Raw genomic sequence first — 16,114 nt, 5'->3', positions numbered from 1 at the left:
GCTGATACTGTACTAAAAGAATGCTCCCTGTTGTTCAAGGAAACAATCTGCAGATGCATTAACATGTGTAGCTATTCATTGCCCAATCCTCCATGAATGGTTTTCTCTCCTTTGAAAACCAGTTAATTCAATGCCAGTAGGCATATCTATTCATTGGGTAAATTGTTACTTCCTTTTATTGAGAAAAGTCTTGAATTCCTCCTGTGGTAACATTAATTAGATCATTCTGGGATCTAATATTGTTAGAGAAACTGTGACAATTTTTGCATAGTATAAAATGGTATATATCACCATCATATTTCCCATGCCTAATATTGTTATAAAAATTATAGTCTGGTTCATCCCAAACATCTTTATGACTGTTTTTTCCAGATCATTCCCTTCTGTGTAAAATCAAAATTATATATGCTGTTTCCCATGTTTGTGGTTTCCTTCATTGGGCTTGTTAGCAGTTCCAACAATTGCTCCTTGGGCTCTTTATAATATTGGTTGCTTTTCTTATATTTTTTCCAGATTTACAACGTCCTTTGTGAGGTGCAATGAACACAACTGGACGCTTGTTTTGAGTGCTGTCTCAGCCCAAGGCTTTTTGAGAGCACTCACTTGGTTTTTTATATTGGCAGTTTTATTTTCTGTTTTCTTCCTAATGATTTCAAGGATTAATGTGGGTTGACATTTTCATGGAACTGTTGATTCCAAATTCCCTTTCTTTATCTTTTCCGATCAGTTACTGCCAACTCAGCCCCCTCTTCTTTATGCATGAAATCTGAGGGCAGGAGGTGTTGCAACAGGATGCCATTGCTTTGCACCTGTTTACATTGAACTGGAGTCTCAATTTAAACCCCATTCACTGAAGGGGGCATTTTTTTGAAAGCTCTCTCTAATCCTTTTTTGATGTTACCACCCTGAGTAAATTGATATTGGCAACTTATCAACATTTGAAATAAAACAAAACTGCAGTCCTAATGCAGTTTCTTGATAGGCTCTCTTTTGCATACTTATCTAATCTGGAAGCCTTTTATTTTCATTTATTTTCCATTCTATAACTATTACCACCCCTAAAAGACATGTATTGATTGGGGGGGGGGGCAACCTGCAAAAAGAAAAAAATGGATGAAAACGACAAAAAAGATCTAATTCAACTATTAATGTAGGTAGTCCTGGACTTACAGTCACAATAGGGACCAAAAAATTCATTGTGGTGCAGTGGTGCATTAAGTGAAGCAACATGTGATTGTTAAGAACAAGCCAGATGCCAAGTATCTGGATAATGGTTATGTGACTGCAAGGTTGCTGCAACAGTTGTATGTTCAAGGACTGGTAATAAGCCACTTTTCCTATCATCATCATGGGACTTTGAGGACCACCTGTAGATATAAAATTGGGAGAAAGAAATTGAAGAGTTTCCAGAGGCAAATCCAGAAAGTCAGTGAATATTTTGTAGTGGTTAAGGTACTGAACCAGGAGCTGGGAAATTTAAATTCTAGTTCCCCCTCAGCCATGAAAGCTCCTTGAAAATTATTCTCAACTCAACCTACTTCATGAACTTCATAAACTAGTGTGAGGAAAATAGGACCGAGTGCAATGCAAATCATCTTGCGATCCTGTACAAAAGCCTGGATATAAGTGAAACCTGGCTTTTATGTCCCACCCATGTGACAATTGCCTTAATCATGTGCACACAATACATGAGTATAAATGAGTTTGGTATGTGTAAGATTTGGTTGCAAAATTTGCCAGCCAAATGTATCAAGAAAATGAAGAATAAACAAAGATAGATCTGAATTCCTGACTTTCTGAAGGTTTGGGGTTTTTTCTGTCCAGTATCAAATGTACTGAACATAGTTCCAATCTGTGCATTCTACACTATTCACAATAAATTGCTTTCTTCAAAATCTCCCCAGATTTCAAAACTTAAAAGTAAACATGCATGCATTTAATAGATTTGTAGATTTGTAGATTTATTTATTTATAGGCCGCCCTTTTCCCTGAGGGGACTCAGGGCGGCTTACAATCAAAAAGGAAGGGGGGTGTAGGACAATACCAAAAAGAAATGTGCACAAAGTAAATTAGACAATAAAACTCAACATTCACTCATAAGCAACCCAAGAAAAGATTGCCAATCCCATCATGACTGTTTAGAAAAGAACCTTTAGTGGAACTCAGCAAATTCTTCACTTGATCTCTCAGAATTGCTGTTTACCAACAAAATCACCTCAGGCTTGTTTTTTTTAAAGGATTATTCTCCATTTTTGGAAAGGAGGGAATAAAACTCAAGCTATCAGTCACTCCAAGCACATTTTGTAGAATGCATTTATTGTATGAAAAACATTGGGATCAGTCATCAGGCAGGAATGCTCTAAATCAGTGGTCTCCAACCTTGGCAACTTTAAGACCTGTGGACTTCAACTCCCAGAGCTTTGCTGGCTGAGGAACTCTGGGAGTTGAAGTCCACAGGTCTTAAAGTTGCCAAGGTTGGAGACCACTGTTCTAAATAAAAGGACACTCTTCTTGAATGTTAGTTTCCACCAAAGTGTGACTTGCCATTTTTAGAGCATTTGTGTATGAGATCTGCTTCTATGATTGATAGAATACTTCTCATCAGTTGTGTTTATTGGTTTCAGTGAATATGTTTTGCCTCCTACAAGAATTTTTTTCATTGTTGCCCATCCCTGCTCATCTATTATAATGTAGTTGAAATATTGGGTTTGTTTGCCATTCTTCTGTTTTGCTTTGCTTTTATAACATGGGCCTTCTTTTTAAATTGCTGGTGTGTGCAATAGTTTGGAAGTTTGGTTGACTTAAAAAAGCACTGAAAATATCGAGAAAGCAATTCTCAAGTCACAGAAGTGGGTGAGGGGATGTGGCAGAGTCTCTGTAAATTAGCTCCAAATGGAACTCAAGTCTGCTCTGACATCGCCACTCATTCCTCTACCTCTGAGAATTCAAATGTCACATGTCAGCATACATACAGCCACAGGCAATTTAATCACTGTCATTTTGCTAACAAGAGTTTAAGAAGCCACTAGCCTGGAGTATTTACTGAGAATAATCAGTGCCTGACATTGAAAATTGCATTGGAGTTAAGGGTAAAAGTGCCAGTGTCCCCCACTGTCTACTTGGGAACAACAAATATCTCTGGCATCCTTGTAAAGCATATATTAAACTGTTAGGGTTAAATAATATCTACCAGATATTGGCAAATTTTGTCTCAGAAGACTGTCTGTTTATCAACATTTAAATGGTTCACATCTTTCCAATGTAACCCAGGAAAAATAGATGAAACACATTTGTGGCAACCTCCCTTCTTCCTCATACTTTAAAGACAAACCACAGTTTGTATGCATTTATTAGAATAATATGTATCTCATCATTCAACTTCACAGAGAAAAATAAGTAATTAAAATATTACAAAAAAAGAAAACTAAAAAATAGCTGATAACAGATATAAAAAGATCACATGTAACTAAAATTTGAGAATTGAGATGCAGTGCAAAATACCAAAGCTGATCAAAATTCTGTCTGATGTTGTCTTCACTTGCCAGAAAAAGCTAAAAAAGACAGGAAATCAGACTTTCAGAGAAAGAGAAATGCTTCCTTGGAGTATTTTGGGGCGCCATCACAAAAATGATACATCACTTTTGCTGATTAATTTGCACCTATTCATCTTGGAACACAGAAAAATAACTTTCCAGTTTTATGTATTGGCAGGAAAGTGATCCAAAGACACTAGGACACAGCCTGGGTAGAGCCTGGGTTTAAAAGAAAATTATTTTGATTTCTGCCTAGATGAATATTGCTAACAGTGCTTTTTTATTTTCATTTCCTCTTTTGAAATGGGGGTAATATACCTACTTTGTTGCGTTTCCACATCTGAAACTTTTTGGCTACAGCTGTTATCTGAACATTAATTAATAACCAAGAGAACTCCCAAACTGTGTTTAATTTCAAATAGGGGAGACCCTATCGAAGAATGCAATAACTCTCCCCCTATTAACAAAACTAACCACCAGCCAGAAAGAAGGAAGGAAGGAGAGAGAGGAAGAAAAAGAAAGAAAGAAAAAGAGAAATCCTCTGCCTTGTCTAAATTACTGTAAGCTTTTAATGATTGCCTTCAAGCATATTGTGGGCAGCCATTTTCCCAATAGAACTGTGTGATAAAGGAGATATTTTAATTGGCCAAGTAGAATGGTCCAGAGGCAGCAAAAAAGGCTCACCTTAAAAAAAATTGCATCCTTACAGCCTATTTACTACATGGCTAGCAACTTCTTTGCTCAATCCTATCTTCTGTTTGAATCAGAATAAAGATTCAATGTAGATTCACCTCCTGGCAATTCCATTTTCACTACATGGCAAGAGACCTTGATGTAAACATGTGCTTATTTAATACATCGGTTCCGAGATGCTTATCCAGGAAAGGCTAGAAGGGCAGTTGTAGGCCTACTTAGGAGATTTTGTCCTATGTAGGGTAGCTGGAATAGTCTTAATATCCCCTAAATCCCACCAGGCTTACTTGCTCAGCTTTCTTGAAAGAAAGAATGTTATCTCTAATGCACAGCTTGACTTTTTTTTCATGCCAGTGGTTTTCTCAGAAGAAAACTGTAATAAGAATTGCAACTTGACCACTAATGTCATCTTTTGCAGAACCATAAAAGTAGAGGTGTATGACTGGGATCGAGATGGCAGGTAAGTAACATTTAGTTCCTTGCACTTAGTCATTTAAAAAAAAAAAAAAAAAACTACATTGATGAAAATTAAATGAAAAGAAAATGTAACAAGAGCACATAGCATAATTGGATTTATGGAGCTTGAGGCAAAAAGTCCTGTCTTCAACACAAAAGAGAAAAGATTTGGCATCCAAAGTCTTCCGCATGTATTGAGACTAGAATTCCAGCTGTGATGTTGAAAATGATGAGAATTATAAATCCAAACACATCTCACAGCCCTCAGATTTGGAAAGGCCGGCTTTGCCTTATGAATCACTTTATTTAAAATATAGTCCATTGTCTAAGTAAATGACAAGAGAAGAATCAAAAGTAGACTAGATTAGAACTCCATATATTGGTAGCTGGACCAAAAATACACAAATTAAGGAAGTAAGGAATAGGCAGAATTACCACTGATTGGCTATGATGTTTTATTATTCCTCATCTTGGACCATCAAGATATAAAGAAATAGGATTCTTTGTTGTATATCGCTTCTCACAATCTTATTTCCTGTTAACAGCCATGATTTCATTGGAGAGTTTACAACCAGCTATAGAGAACTGGCACGAGGACAAAGCCAGTTTAATGTCTACGAGGTGAGTAGCTTCTTGAACTGCCCCTTAATATCAGCATTCAAAGTTAGTTGATATTGATTGATGATTGAAAAAAATGATTGAAATGGTTTAACAAATTGTTGCCTTGAGCAAGCAGTCAGATTTTATGACCCATATAGTCCATTCTATTAAGACCCCTACATTCTGTGGTGATTTGATTAAAACTATGGTTTCTCACCCTGTGCCATTACTCTGCTGAACACTTAATTCCCCCAGCACTGTCTCATTTCTCATCTTTTCTCGTCTTCTCATCTTTCTTACTATCTTCTCCTATTGGTTTCTTACAATTTATCAATTATTGTTTGTAACTTATGATTAATGATTGTAACTATGATTTATGACCAATTACTTGCTGTTTATACTTTATGTACACTACGAGCTTATGCATGAGAGACAAATTTCTTGTGTGTCCAATCACTCTTGGCCAATTAAAAAATATTCTATTCTATTCCATCTCATTCACAATAGTTACATGCTCTCCTTAAACCATACTTTTGTAGTTATTACAACCTTTCCCATCAAAATAACTAAATTGAGCTGAATGGTGTTTTGTCATTTAAGGTGTGAAATTGTAGGAAATGGTACTGTAAACCTCAAAATAAGCTTAACTTAATTTTTTAGAGAGGCAAAGCAAAAATCCTCCTTTCTCAAATTCAATACTTTAGTTATCAACTTTGCCCATCTTCTTGATGAATTATACCACTTTTTCCTGGGCTTTGTGGCAGTCTCCCTAAGGCTTTTCCAAAGCATAGTTCTGTTGGGTGGTGGGGAGTCCCACTGGAGCATCTGTTCCTCAGTTTAGTGTTTTCAACATACATTGGATTAGTCCCATGCTCCATATTCTTAAAGGGACTTTAGCGCAACACATTTGTTGGGCAGCTGCTTGGGGAAGTTTGTGTTAGGAAATTCCAGCCTAAGTTTAATTAAAATGAGTAGGAGTTACATAAGACCACTATTAATTCAATAAGGTTTCTGTAGACTGTGATCTGAAATATCTTTAAAAAAATAATTGCTCAGCAAATGGTACGCTTTAGCTATCCCAAGTTATAAGAAGCTGTATCCAAAGCCTGGTATAATATTTTATTACTGTAAGGGAAGGAAAGATCAAAGGTGATCTTTCTCCCAAGCAGATAAAATACAAAGCAAATAAGAATAGTTTCCAACACTTTTATGACACTCAGCCGGAGGCAGTTGCTTCGAAGTTCATAATAGTATTGCTGCCCCGGTCAGGAAATACTGTCCCATTGAGGTTTCATTTCATCCTTTCTCAGTTCGAACCCTCCAAAGCGTTTGAACTTCAACACCCATTAATCCTGCCAGTGTGATTCCTGGCTGGGAATAATGCAGGTTGGAAATGATGGCAGTTGCAAGGAAAGAATTAGACTGACTGTGGGAGGATGATCTATTAACATTCTTTCCTCTTTTTTTCCTATTCTGTTCAATCGTGCCAATTCTCTGAGACTGGTTGGACAAGTTCCTGCCGTTTTTCTGGCAAGGTTTTTCGGAAGTGATTTGCCTCTACCTCCTTTCTGGTCCAAGATCACATAGCAAGCTTTGTGCTTATGGTGGGACTAGAATTCACACTCTCCCTGTTTCTAGCCTGATGCCTTAACTACTACACCAAACTGGCTTTCATTAATATTATACAATAGTTTTTTTAGTTACCACTGATTCCTCTGGATTCCTGGGTAGCAGGAATTCTTCTCTCTCATTGAATAAAATCTGAATCACAACACAGGTAGAAATAATGTCTTACTTCTCACAATCAGTCTATTTTAAGACTAGTTTTAGACCACAACCATCATTTCTTTTTCAATGCATCAATGTAATTTTCTCCTCTGCTAGGGATTTTTTTTTTCTAAATATAAATCTTTCAAAAACCATCTATACTCCTGAAATATTGAGGCTCTAAGCCAATGGAGTAATGCTGTATAAATATATTTCATATTGCTATATGCTTCAGTATTTTCCAAAGGCTATTGGCCAAATTCTAGTCCCCATAAGAGAGGTAATGTTCAGCAAGGATGGTACAATAACCAGATTTTATAAATTTGATGCTTCCAGAATTGTTGTCCTAAAAGAAAAGAAATGTTCTGCTTTATCAATTGCACTAGGCTTCTAAAAATCTATGCACACATTTCTTGTATTTATAGAAGCAATATTTTTCCCATTTTTCAGTTGAGAGAAACAAACCCTTCAAATTATCCCAAATCTTCCTATTTAGACCAGTTTCAGACCACTGCTTCCATAAACTACATTAGCAGCTTTCACAGTCCTATAGGCAGGAATGAATAAAATATTTACAGTCAGGTGTTTACAAGGAGAATACTCTCTGAAGTATATACCTGTCATTTTACATGACAATACATTAGACTAAAAATGAACAATAATTTTTGAGCATGACTTACATTTTTACAATAAAGCCCTTCTGCTACTAAAATACCAAGAGGTATAATCTGCTCTACAGCTAATTTAATAAATGCAGTTGTAGGACAAAACCATTGATAGGGCTTGGCAACCACAGTACTGTGCTAATTTCAGATCTCAATAAAAACATAAATAAGGGATTGCCAAAACCAGAGTGGAGATAAATAATTTCAGCCGGATTATGTGCAGTATCCTAATTGGAGTGAATCAGTAGCTTGACTATTATCCACTCCAGCTATATGATTACCAGTCTTTCTACCCTATTCCTCCTTTAGGGAAAACCATTTGAAAGACAGTAATTATTGTAAAGTCTCAATGATGTTTCCCCATTTACCGTTCTTTTTCAAACCTAAAAACTTTCAGCCTGAACATCCCATTGTTTGGAATGGGACTACCTGAGCTTTATGCAACAGTTCAGTTGCACTCTCCCCACTGAGTTATATAAAAGCATTATAACACTGGCTGTTCTATTTTTAACCTATTTCCTGATCTTCCCAAACACAGTGTTTGCCTTTTTCATTTCTGCGACTGCATGCTGAAATGATGAGGGTTTTTTTTTTTAACCTATCCACCACAACCAAAATATCTCTTTTCTGTTGAATCATTAAAGCTTAGGCTACCTATACATATGGCAAAGAATTCTTTTTTTAAAAGTTTTTTATTAGATAAAAATTAAAAACATTGGACATAGTACAACATTTCTGGCATAAACGTTTCCATATAGTGTAGAAAATGGTACTGATCTTGCAACAATTACATTTTATATCCATTACATAGGTGTATGTAGTCAGTCCAATTACCTGTCCTTTGATCCTTTCTTTTATATAATTACTAATCATACAAATACATATCCAATTCCTACCTATCACACATTCTTAATACCATATTTTTCCATTCTTAACTTGTTTGTGTTTTTCTGTCCCGGCCTTTTGCCCTCATTTCTAGCCATCATTACCATTTGTCCCAGATTTCATGATATTCTGTGTCACCCTTGTCTTTAAGCTCTAGAGTTAGTCTGTCCATCTCTGTGCACGTCAGTATCTTATTTATTATTTCTTGTTCCAAGGGAGTCTCCTTATTTTTTCATTTTTGTGCAAAAACCAGTCTTTCCGCCATTAAGGTGTGCAGCAAGCAGTAAATATAGTGCACCTTGTGGCAAAGAACTCTTGTTTTCCTAATCCAGTTTGAAGAAGTTGCTTTGACATTTATCAAATTGTATTTTCACTATCTTGAATAATTTAGTGTCCTCTACAAACATGGCATCCTTAGGGCTTGTTTCCTGACTCCAAATAATTGATGAATAAAATGCAAAACACGAGGGAAGAGGTATGTGGGACAGAAGTGGGGAGGTAACCACTTGTTCCATTGTGAAAACTATATGTACTCAATTCCATGTCATGCACAAAAGTTCTTTTTTTTTAATGAGATAGCAATAGCAGTTTCATTTCTATACCGCTTCACGGTGCTTTACAGCCCTCTCTAAGCAGTTTAAGAATCAGCATACTTCCCCCAATAATCTGGATCCTCAGAGATAACGTATAGGTTATCATAGGAGTCCCTTGAAAAAGCTTTTCACTGTTTCCAAGTTGAAGAATATATATTTCTCTTATCTGTGTACACCATTTGGCAAAAGCTCTGATAATGTTATATAATTGGCATAAAATTTGTGATAGCGTCATGATATGCACAGATGCTCATGCATATCTACATACCTCTTGAGACTACTAACATGTAATGTTAATATTGAGCTTCAAATAGCACTGAACAAGTGCCAAGAGGCTAAAACTAGATTTGACTGACTTCACATAATTTCAGCCCCACTTAAGCAGACCAGACCATGAAATCAATTTTGTAAGATGACAAACACTGCTTTTATTGAAAGTGATTGCTATAACAGAATCTTGCAACTCTAGGTGTGCTGTACTTCATCCTCCTTCTTATAGTTCAGTGAATTCAAGAGCTATAGTATCAAGAGCTATAGTATAGCCACTTCTGAATGCTATCTGGATATTCTAGACTTAAAAATGTTTCAGCCCCTTTTACCTAGGTTACAGTTTTTCAGTATCTCTACCAGGATCATCTTCCGTGCTCCCTACATATGGTGAGCTAAACCACCATTGAATCTGCCATAGTACCTTTTAAACCATGATGAACAATTTAATATTAAATATAAATCCAAGCTATTTTTTAAAAAATAAAAATAAAACATGATTTAAAAATCATGTCTTGGCATGGCATGTGATCTTAACCAATAGAGTTGGGGGCCTGTCACTAGTTCTAGTTGTAATATGCATCAATGGTGCCTTTCGGGGGAGGGGGGTCCAGCTGGCTTTACTGCCGGTTCGCTCATGCACTCGCTTTGCAAAGTTCAATTAAAATTGTTCTGCGCATGCGCAGAATTCAAAAACAAGGTGGCGGTGACGGCGGCAACCAGGGAACCAGTTTGGGGTGTGGCAGGCCTGGGTCGCTGCTGGGTCCAGTGACCCAGGCCGCCATATCACTACCAGTTCAGCCAAACCGGTAGGAACCCACCACTGGTTCCTTTCCTCTTAAACTGAAGATCTGCCTTCACCAACAGATGACAAAGCCCATCTGAAGCTGGGAAGAAAAAGTTGCCGCAGTGTGCATGCCCAGTTGCCCACATATGTGGCCCGTTACTTCAGACCCTGAGGGTCCTGTTATTATCAATCATTTTTTGCATATTAATGTCTTATGCTCAGTAGTTTTGCTATCATAGTATCTAATGTGACAGTTCTAGGGCAATTTCTCATATGACTGGCCTGACTAGGCATAGGGAGATCCCAGCTGCTCCTCTCAAAGAACCGAGTCTCTTTCCTCAATAAGGGGGAAATTGAGAGGAGGAGGAGGAGGAGGAGGAGGAGGAGGAGGAGGAGGAGAAAATAGAGATGAGAAATTTGCATAGTTTATATAATTCACAAACTTTGCTCTTCTAGATAACAGAATGCCATGAAATAGGAGAAGGAATCTAAATTTCTGTTTTTCATAATAATCTGATATTTGTTTTATTCCCTTTCAAAGGAATGAAGGAGCCCATATGTAAGATTATTCTTAAGCCACTAATTGTGATTCTTCAAATATTGCTTAACTGTAAATTAAGGTGACCAGATTATCAGATTGGTAAAGAGGGACACCATTGACCGGGGGGGGGGGGGGGGGCTTGATTAAAAATTTTATATTTTGTCAAAAGGTCACCCCAGGACACTGAAACCAGCATAAATACGAATCTGTTGCCAAACAAAATTTTGATCACGTGACCACGAGGATGCTGCAATGGTCGCTAAGTGTGAAAAATGGTCGCAACGGTCGCTAAGTGTGAAAAATGGTCATCAGTCACTTGTTTCAATGCCATTGTAACTTTGGTCACTAAATGTTTTCCCCCTCCTCGAGACACCTCACTTCTTCCTTCATTCCTCTTGCTTATCTACCTTCACCTTATCTGTCTTCTGCTCTTTCCCTCTCTTCCTTCCTTTCTCCTTCCATCCTCTCTTCTTTCCTCACTCACTCCCTTCCTCCTTTTCTCTTCCTTCCTCCTTCCATTCTTTCAGCTTCATTTCTTTTGCCTATCTACCTTCTCTGTCTTTCTGCTCTTTCCATTTCTCTCTTCCTCTTCGCTTCTGTTCCTTCCTCCTTCCCTCCTTTCCTATTTCTTCCTTCTTCCTTCCTTCTGCCTATCTACCTTCACCTTCTCTGTCTTTCTGCTCTTTCCCTGTCTTTCCCTTTCCTCCCTCCCTCCCTTCTTTCCTTTCTAGTTCCATCTTTTCTTCTTTCCTCTCTCCCTCTTTTTCTTTTTTCCTTCCTTCCTCCTTCCTCTTGCCTATCAACTTCATCCTCTTTGTCTTTCTGCTCTTTCCCTCTCTTCCCCTTTTCTTCCTACCTCCTTCCCTCTTTTCTCCCTCCCTTCTTCTTTTTCTTCCTTTCTTCTTCCATCTTCCTCCTTCTCCTTCCATTCTTTCTCCTTCCATCCATCTTTTCTCCTTCCATCTTCTCCCCCCCTCCCTTCTTCTTTTCCTTCCCCCCTCCCTCCTTCCTTCCTCTCCTTCCCTTTCTCGCACACAGGAAGGGGAGGGGGGGCTTTCTAGTCGCTTTCACAGCCTAATTTCCTTATCTATCTTTTAAAAAACAGTGCAAATCAAACGAGATTTTCGTAACCTGCGAAGCACCAAGTTATTATCTTCTGTTGTTGTTACAAATTCGCAGCTACTCCATTTTTTCTGATAGGGAACTGCATTTCCCAAGATGCCTCAGGTCCTCAAAGCGCTGAACGCGGTTTTGCAATTGACTCCAGCGAGGCCCGGTAGCCGCCGGCGGGGGTGGCTGTCAGGGCGCTGATGGTGGAACGGACGCGCCATTTGTTACTGCTTCCAGCAGTCAAGACGGACGAGGGAAGCGACTGAAACGGAAGCTGCGGCAGGAGAGCAAGGCGGCGGCATGCCGTTTCACCTCGCGCAGAGAACTTCCACTCGGTTCCGGGGTTTTTGCCGGGCGGCGGCAGCCCCGGAAGTGGGTGGAAGTTCTCTGCGCGACTGAAACGGATGCTGCGGCAGGAGAGCGAGGCGGCGGGCGCCCATTTCACCTCACGCAGAGAACTTCCACTCAGTTCCGGGCGGCAGAAGCCCCGGAACTGAGTGGAAGTTCTCTGCGTGACTGAAACGGCCGCTGCCACAGGAGAGCCACAGGGGAGGGCAGCAGGACGCGACCACACCTCGCAGACTCGCAGCGTGGTCGCTGGGAACCACGCAGCACAGGCGCCACCACACCGGCAGAAGCTCCGTGAGTCCGTGACCGAGTGGAAGTTTTTTGTGCGAGCGGCGGCAGCTGTTTCACTCGCGCAGAGAACTTCCACTCGGTCACGGAGTTTCTGCTGGCAGCGCAGCACAGGCTGGCTGTGACGCGAGGAGGTGAAATGAACTCCGCAAAGGGGGAGAAGGAGGAGAGGAGGGCTGTCTCCTCCCCCCAGCGCCTCCCGATTTCCACTGGTACCAATCCATAACATGATTACTCACCAGTGAGTAAGCGCAGCTGCAACCCCAAAAGATGAAATGAAATGGAGACTCGCGCAGGCGTGCTCAGCTAAGCGGAGTCCAGCCAATCAGTGAGCTGGTTGGGATGGAAAATTTCCAGCACGCAGCGTGCTGAAAATTTTCCATCCCAGCCAGCTCACTGATTGGCTGGAGTCTAGGCCAGTCCAATCAGTGAGTGGCAGGCTGGGCTGGCTTAAATTTGTAGGATAGAACGGAATGATGAGCCAGCCCAGCGAGCTAGCAGCTGATGGGCGGGGGAGCGAGGGAGCTGCGAGTGCCAAAAAAAGCGTGTTTTTTTAAGAACGGCTTGGGACGCGGGAAAATTTATGAAAAGGCGTTCCTGTCCCGCCAAATGCGGGACGTCTGGTCACCTTACTGTAAATCCTTATAGCCCTCACCACTGGCTATGCTGGCTGAGATTACTGGTTGTTAAAATTTAGCAAGTGCTTCTAGAACAAAGGTGTCGAACTCAATTTCATTGAGGGCCACATCACAGTTATGTTTGATCTTTTGGGGGGGCAGGGGGGGGTATAGTCAGAGTGGGCGTGGCCAGCTCAACATCACTCATGTCGAGGGCATTTGTGGTGGCCTGAGCACTCTGCCAGCGAAAATGGGCTCCCAAGTTCCGTTTTCGGCTGCAACAGCCTCCTGCAACCCTCTGCCAGTGAAAACAGAGCTCAAAATGGATGCACACAACCCTCCTGGGCTCCGTTTTGCTGGCAGAGGCACTGTGGGCTGATCTTTCACTGTTTCCAGGGCGGCCCTGCGAGCCAGATCTAAGCACCCCAGGGGCCAGACGCGGGCCCGGGCCTTGAGTTTGATACCCCTGTTCTAGAAGGTTATATGTTTACTGATTTTGCAGTGACCCAACTGTCCCTCATGTGTGGCCCTTTCTTAGGGCCTGTCACTACAACATTTCTTGTTGTAATCCAACCTATATGAGACACATCCAATTTTAAATTCTTATTTTTAGAAAGATTGCTTTGTTTGTAATGAACTCTCAACCTTCTCCCTTGTTTAACTACAAACTGTGCTTGAAAAAAAATCATTTTGTCTTTAGAAGAGAGAGGGACTCTGTTTAATTTTGAATGTAGCCAAGAATCATGCCTCATTTGTGGATGTGGATTAACTATCTGATGTGAGGCTGGTCACCTGTGAATGCCATATTTTAGTCTGCCTATTCACAATACTTCCATTCTTTTTCCCTATCCCCATTTAAAATTACCTAGTCACTGTTGTATGTGAATTAGTGAATTAGTGAAGAGAGTCTATGCATTATGGAAGGATACTTCCATTGAATAGCTTTGACTCTCACACCGATCTGCTACACCTTTTCTGATGTCAAATAGGCCTGTATAAAACTTTGGGAATGAGCACTTCAAAAAAATTCAGATATGAATGAAGCATTCTTCGCCCAAGTTTTGGAAAAGTCGCATTACTTAAAAGTTTCATATAAAAGCTTTAGGTCTTTTCCCAGTTGTCTGTCTGTATGCATTTGTATGCAGACTGTGACCTACTGGGATTTTCACTGAAGTGGGGTGACTGTACATGGATGTATTTGTGCTGCAGTGAGCCTTCAAAGTAGCCACATAAACCTTTTAAAGCTTGCATCCATTTTAATGCTTGGAAGAGGGATATTTTACTGGCACCAAAGTGGCTTGTAAAACCACCCCTTTCAAATGATTGGCACAGCCCGAATATGCAGTGAATATGTGTCTTAACACATACAAATTTCAATTACAGCTGTGTCATAAATTGGTATAAAAAGTTATGATGACAACTTTATTTTCAAATTTCTTTCTAAAAATCTATCAGAACCAGATTTATCTTACATTGGTGTTTCCAACTTCAAGTCTATTCTCATTTATTGAAATATTGTATACTAAGTGGAAAAAAATACCTTAGGACGGTTAATTTAGAATTTGACCTTTGGAATTAGAGCTTCATTCAGAAATATTTTCTTTTACATTTAGAACTGTCATATTTTACTAATCTTCTATTTGAAAGAAGTCAGATTTGTACCCTTCCTATGGTCATTTACAGCACTAGATTACACTGTATGCTTACTTTGCATTTTCAGTTCCTTTTCTTTAAAATAATTTTTTTTTGCATGGATTATGTCCCAGGAGACATTTCTGATTTGAAACAGAAGGAAACACCCTGTTTGTTTGAATGTAGAATCTTGCATCAAAGCATCTAGTAATTTCAACAGATTGATGATCTGTTTAAGGAAGTAGAAGGACTGCATGGCCTCCAGAATAGTGCCATAACTGATGAGTCTGGTTTGTATATCATGCTAAAAATGATCCTTTTGCTGCAGAATAGCCCAAATCTTTTAGCAAGGAAATCTGAGTTTCCCAATATGAATAAATTATACACTTCCTTTTCTTCCTTTACTTTTTACTGCATTGAAGAATTCATTCTGGCTTTGAGAAGAGGATAAGCAGGGTACTTTAACCTCATTCCCAACCTCTGGAACAGTGGTGGGTTGCTACCAGTTCGGACCAGTACGCCCATACCGGAGCAGCTGAGAGCTATCAGTACAGTGGCTCGTTTGGCCCACCCGCCCGCCTGTGCTCTATAGCTGTATTTATGCCAAAAGGCACACTGTGCACATGCACACAGTATGCGGTGCCTGCATGAGCCCCCAACAATCAGCTGGATGTCACAGGGGGAGTGGATTGCGCATGTGCATGTCCGGTGCATGCATGAGCAGACCACAATCAGTGTACCGGTGCGATGGTAAGAGCAACCCACTATTGCCCTGGAAGCCTTATGCAGCTGCATTACTAGCTACTATGATTTAATAGGCATGGGCTAAAAATTAGTAGGAAACCTGCTCTGTAAATATGCCTTTGGTTAAGATAAAAAGAAATAATCATAGAAGAAGAATTTTAATTCTGTACTAATATTTTTGTAAGGCAGTGTGGCACACATGTAACTTGATCTGCAGCAGCCTACGGTGGAGGAAAGGGTGTCAGAATGCACTGATACTGCAGCATATGATGGCAGTCGTGATGCAGAGTGCATTGCAGGGGTGGGTTCTATAGAAGAGGTTCCACAAATCTACAGTGCTGTTTAGAACCAGTTCCAGCTCCCTCCCCCCACCCGTCTGGACATCATCAAGATGAAGAAGAAGAGGAGGAATTCTGGGAGTTGAAGTCCACAAGTCTTAAAGCTCTCAAGTTTGAACACCCCTGGGTTTTTTTTTCTAAAGGGTTAGGGGTGCAAGGATCTTGTAACTTGACAGCTTTAAGACTTGCACACTTCAATGCCAGAGTTCCTGAGCCAACATGACTGGAGGAAGAATTCTGGAAATTGAAG

At 39.9% G+C, this 16,114-nt stretch overlaps 1 protein-coding gene across 1 annotated transcript in view; it reads left to right on the top strand.

Annotated features, from left to right (window-relative positions):
• The window catches only part of LOC116509375 (copine-5), a 149,874-nt gene that overhangs the window by 106,696 nt on the left and 27,064 nt on the right, over window positions 1-16,114 (top strand). Inside the window, exons 11-12 of the mRNA XM_032218530.1 lie at window positions 4,645-4,686; window positions 5,228-5,303. Coding sequence (XP_032074421.1) covers window positions 4,645-4,686; window positions 5,228-5,303 — 118 coding nt within the window. The remainder of the gene's footprint in view (window positions 1-4,644; window positions 4,687-5,227; window positions 5,304-16,114) is intronic.

This window comes from Thamnophis elegans, chromosome 5 (assembly GCF_009769535.1).
Source record: "Thamnophis elegans isolate rThaEle1 chromosome 5, rThaEle1.pri, whole genome shotgun sequence".
NCBI lineage: Eukaryota > Metazoa > Chordata > Lepidosauria > Squamata > Colubridae > Thamnophis > Thamnophis elegans.
This window is presented reverse-complemented; position numbering and strand designations above follow the sequence as displayed.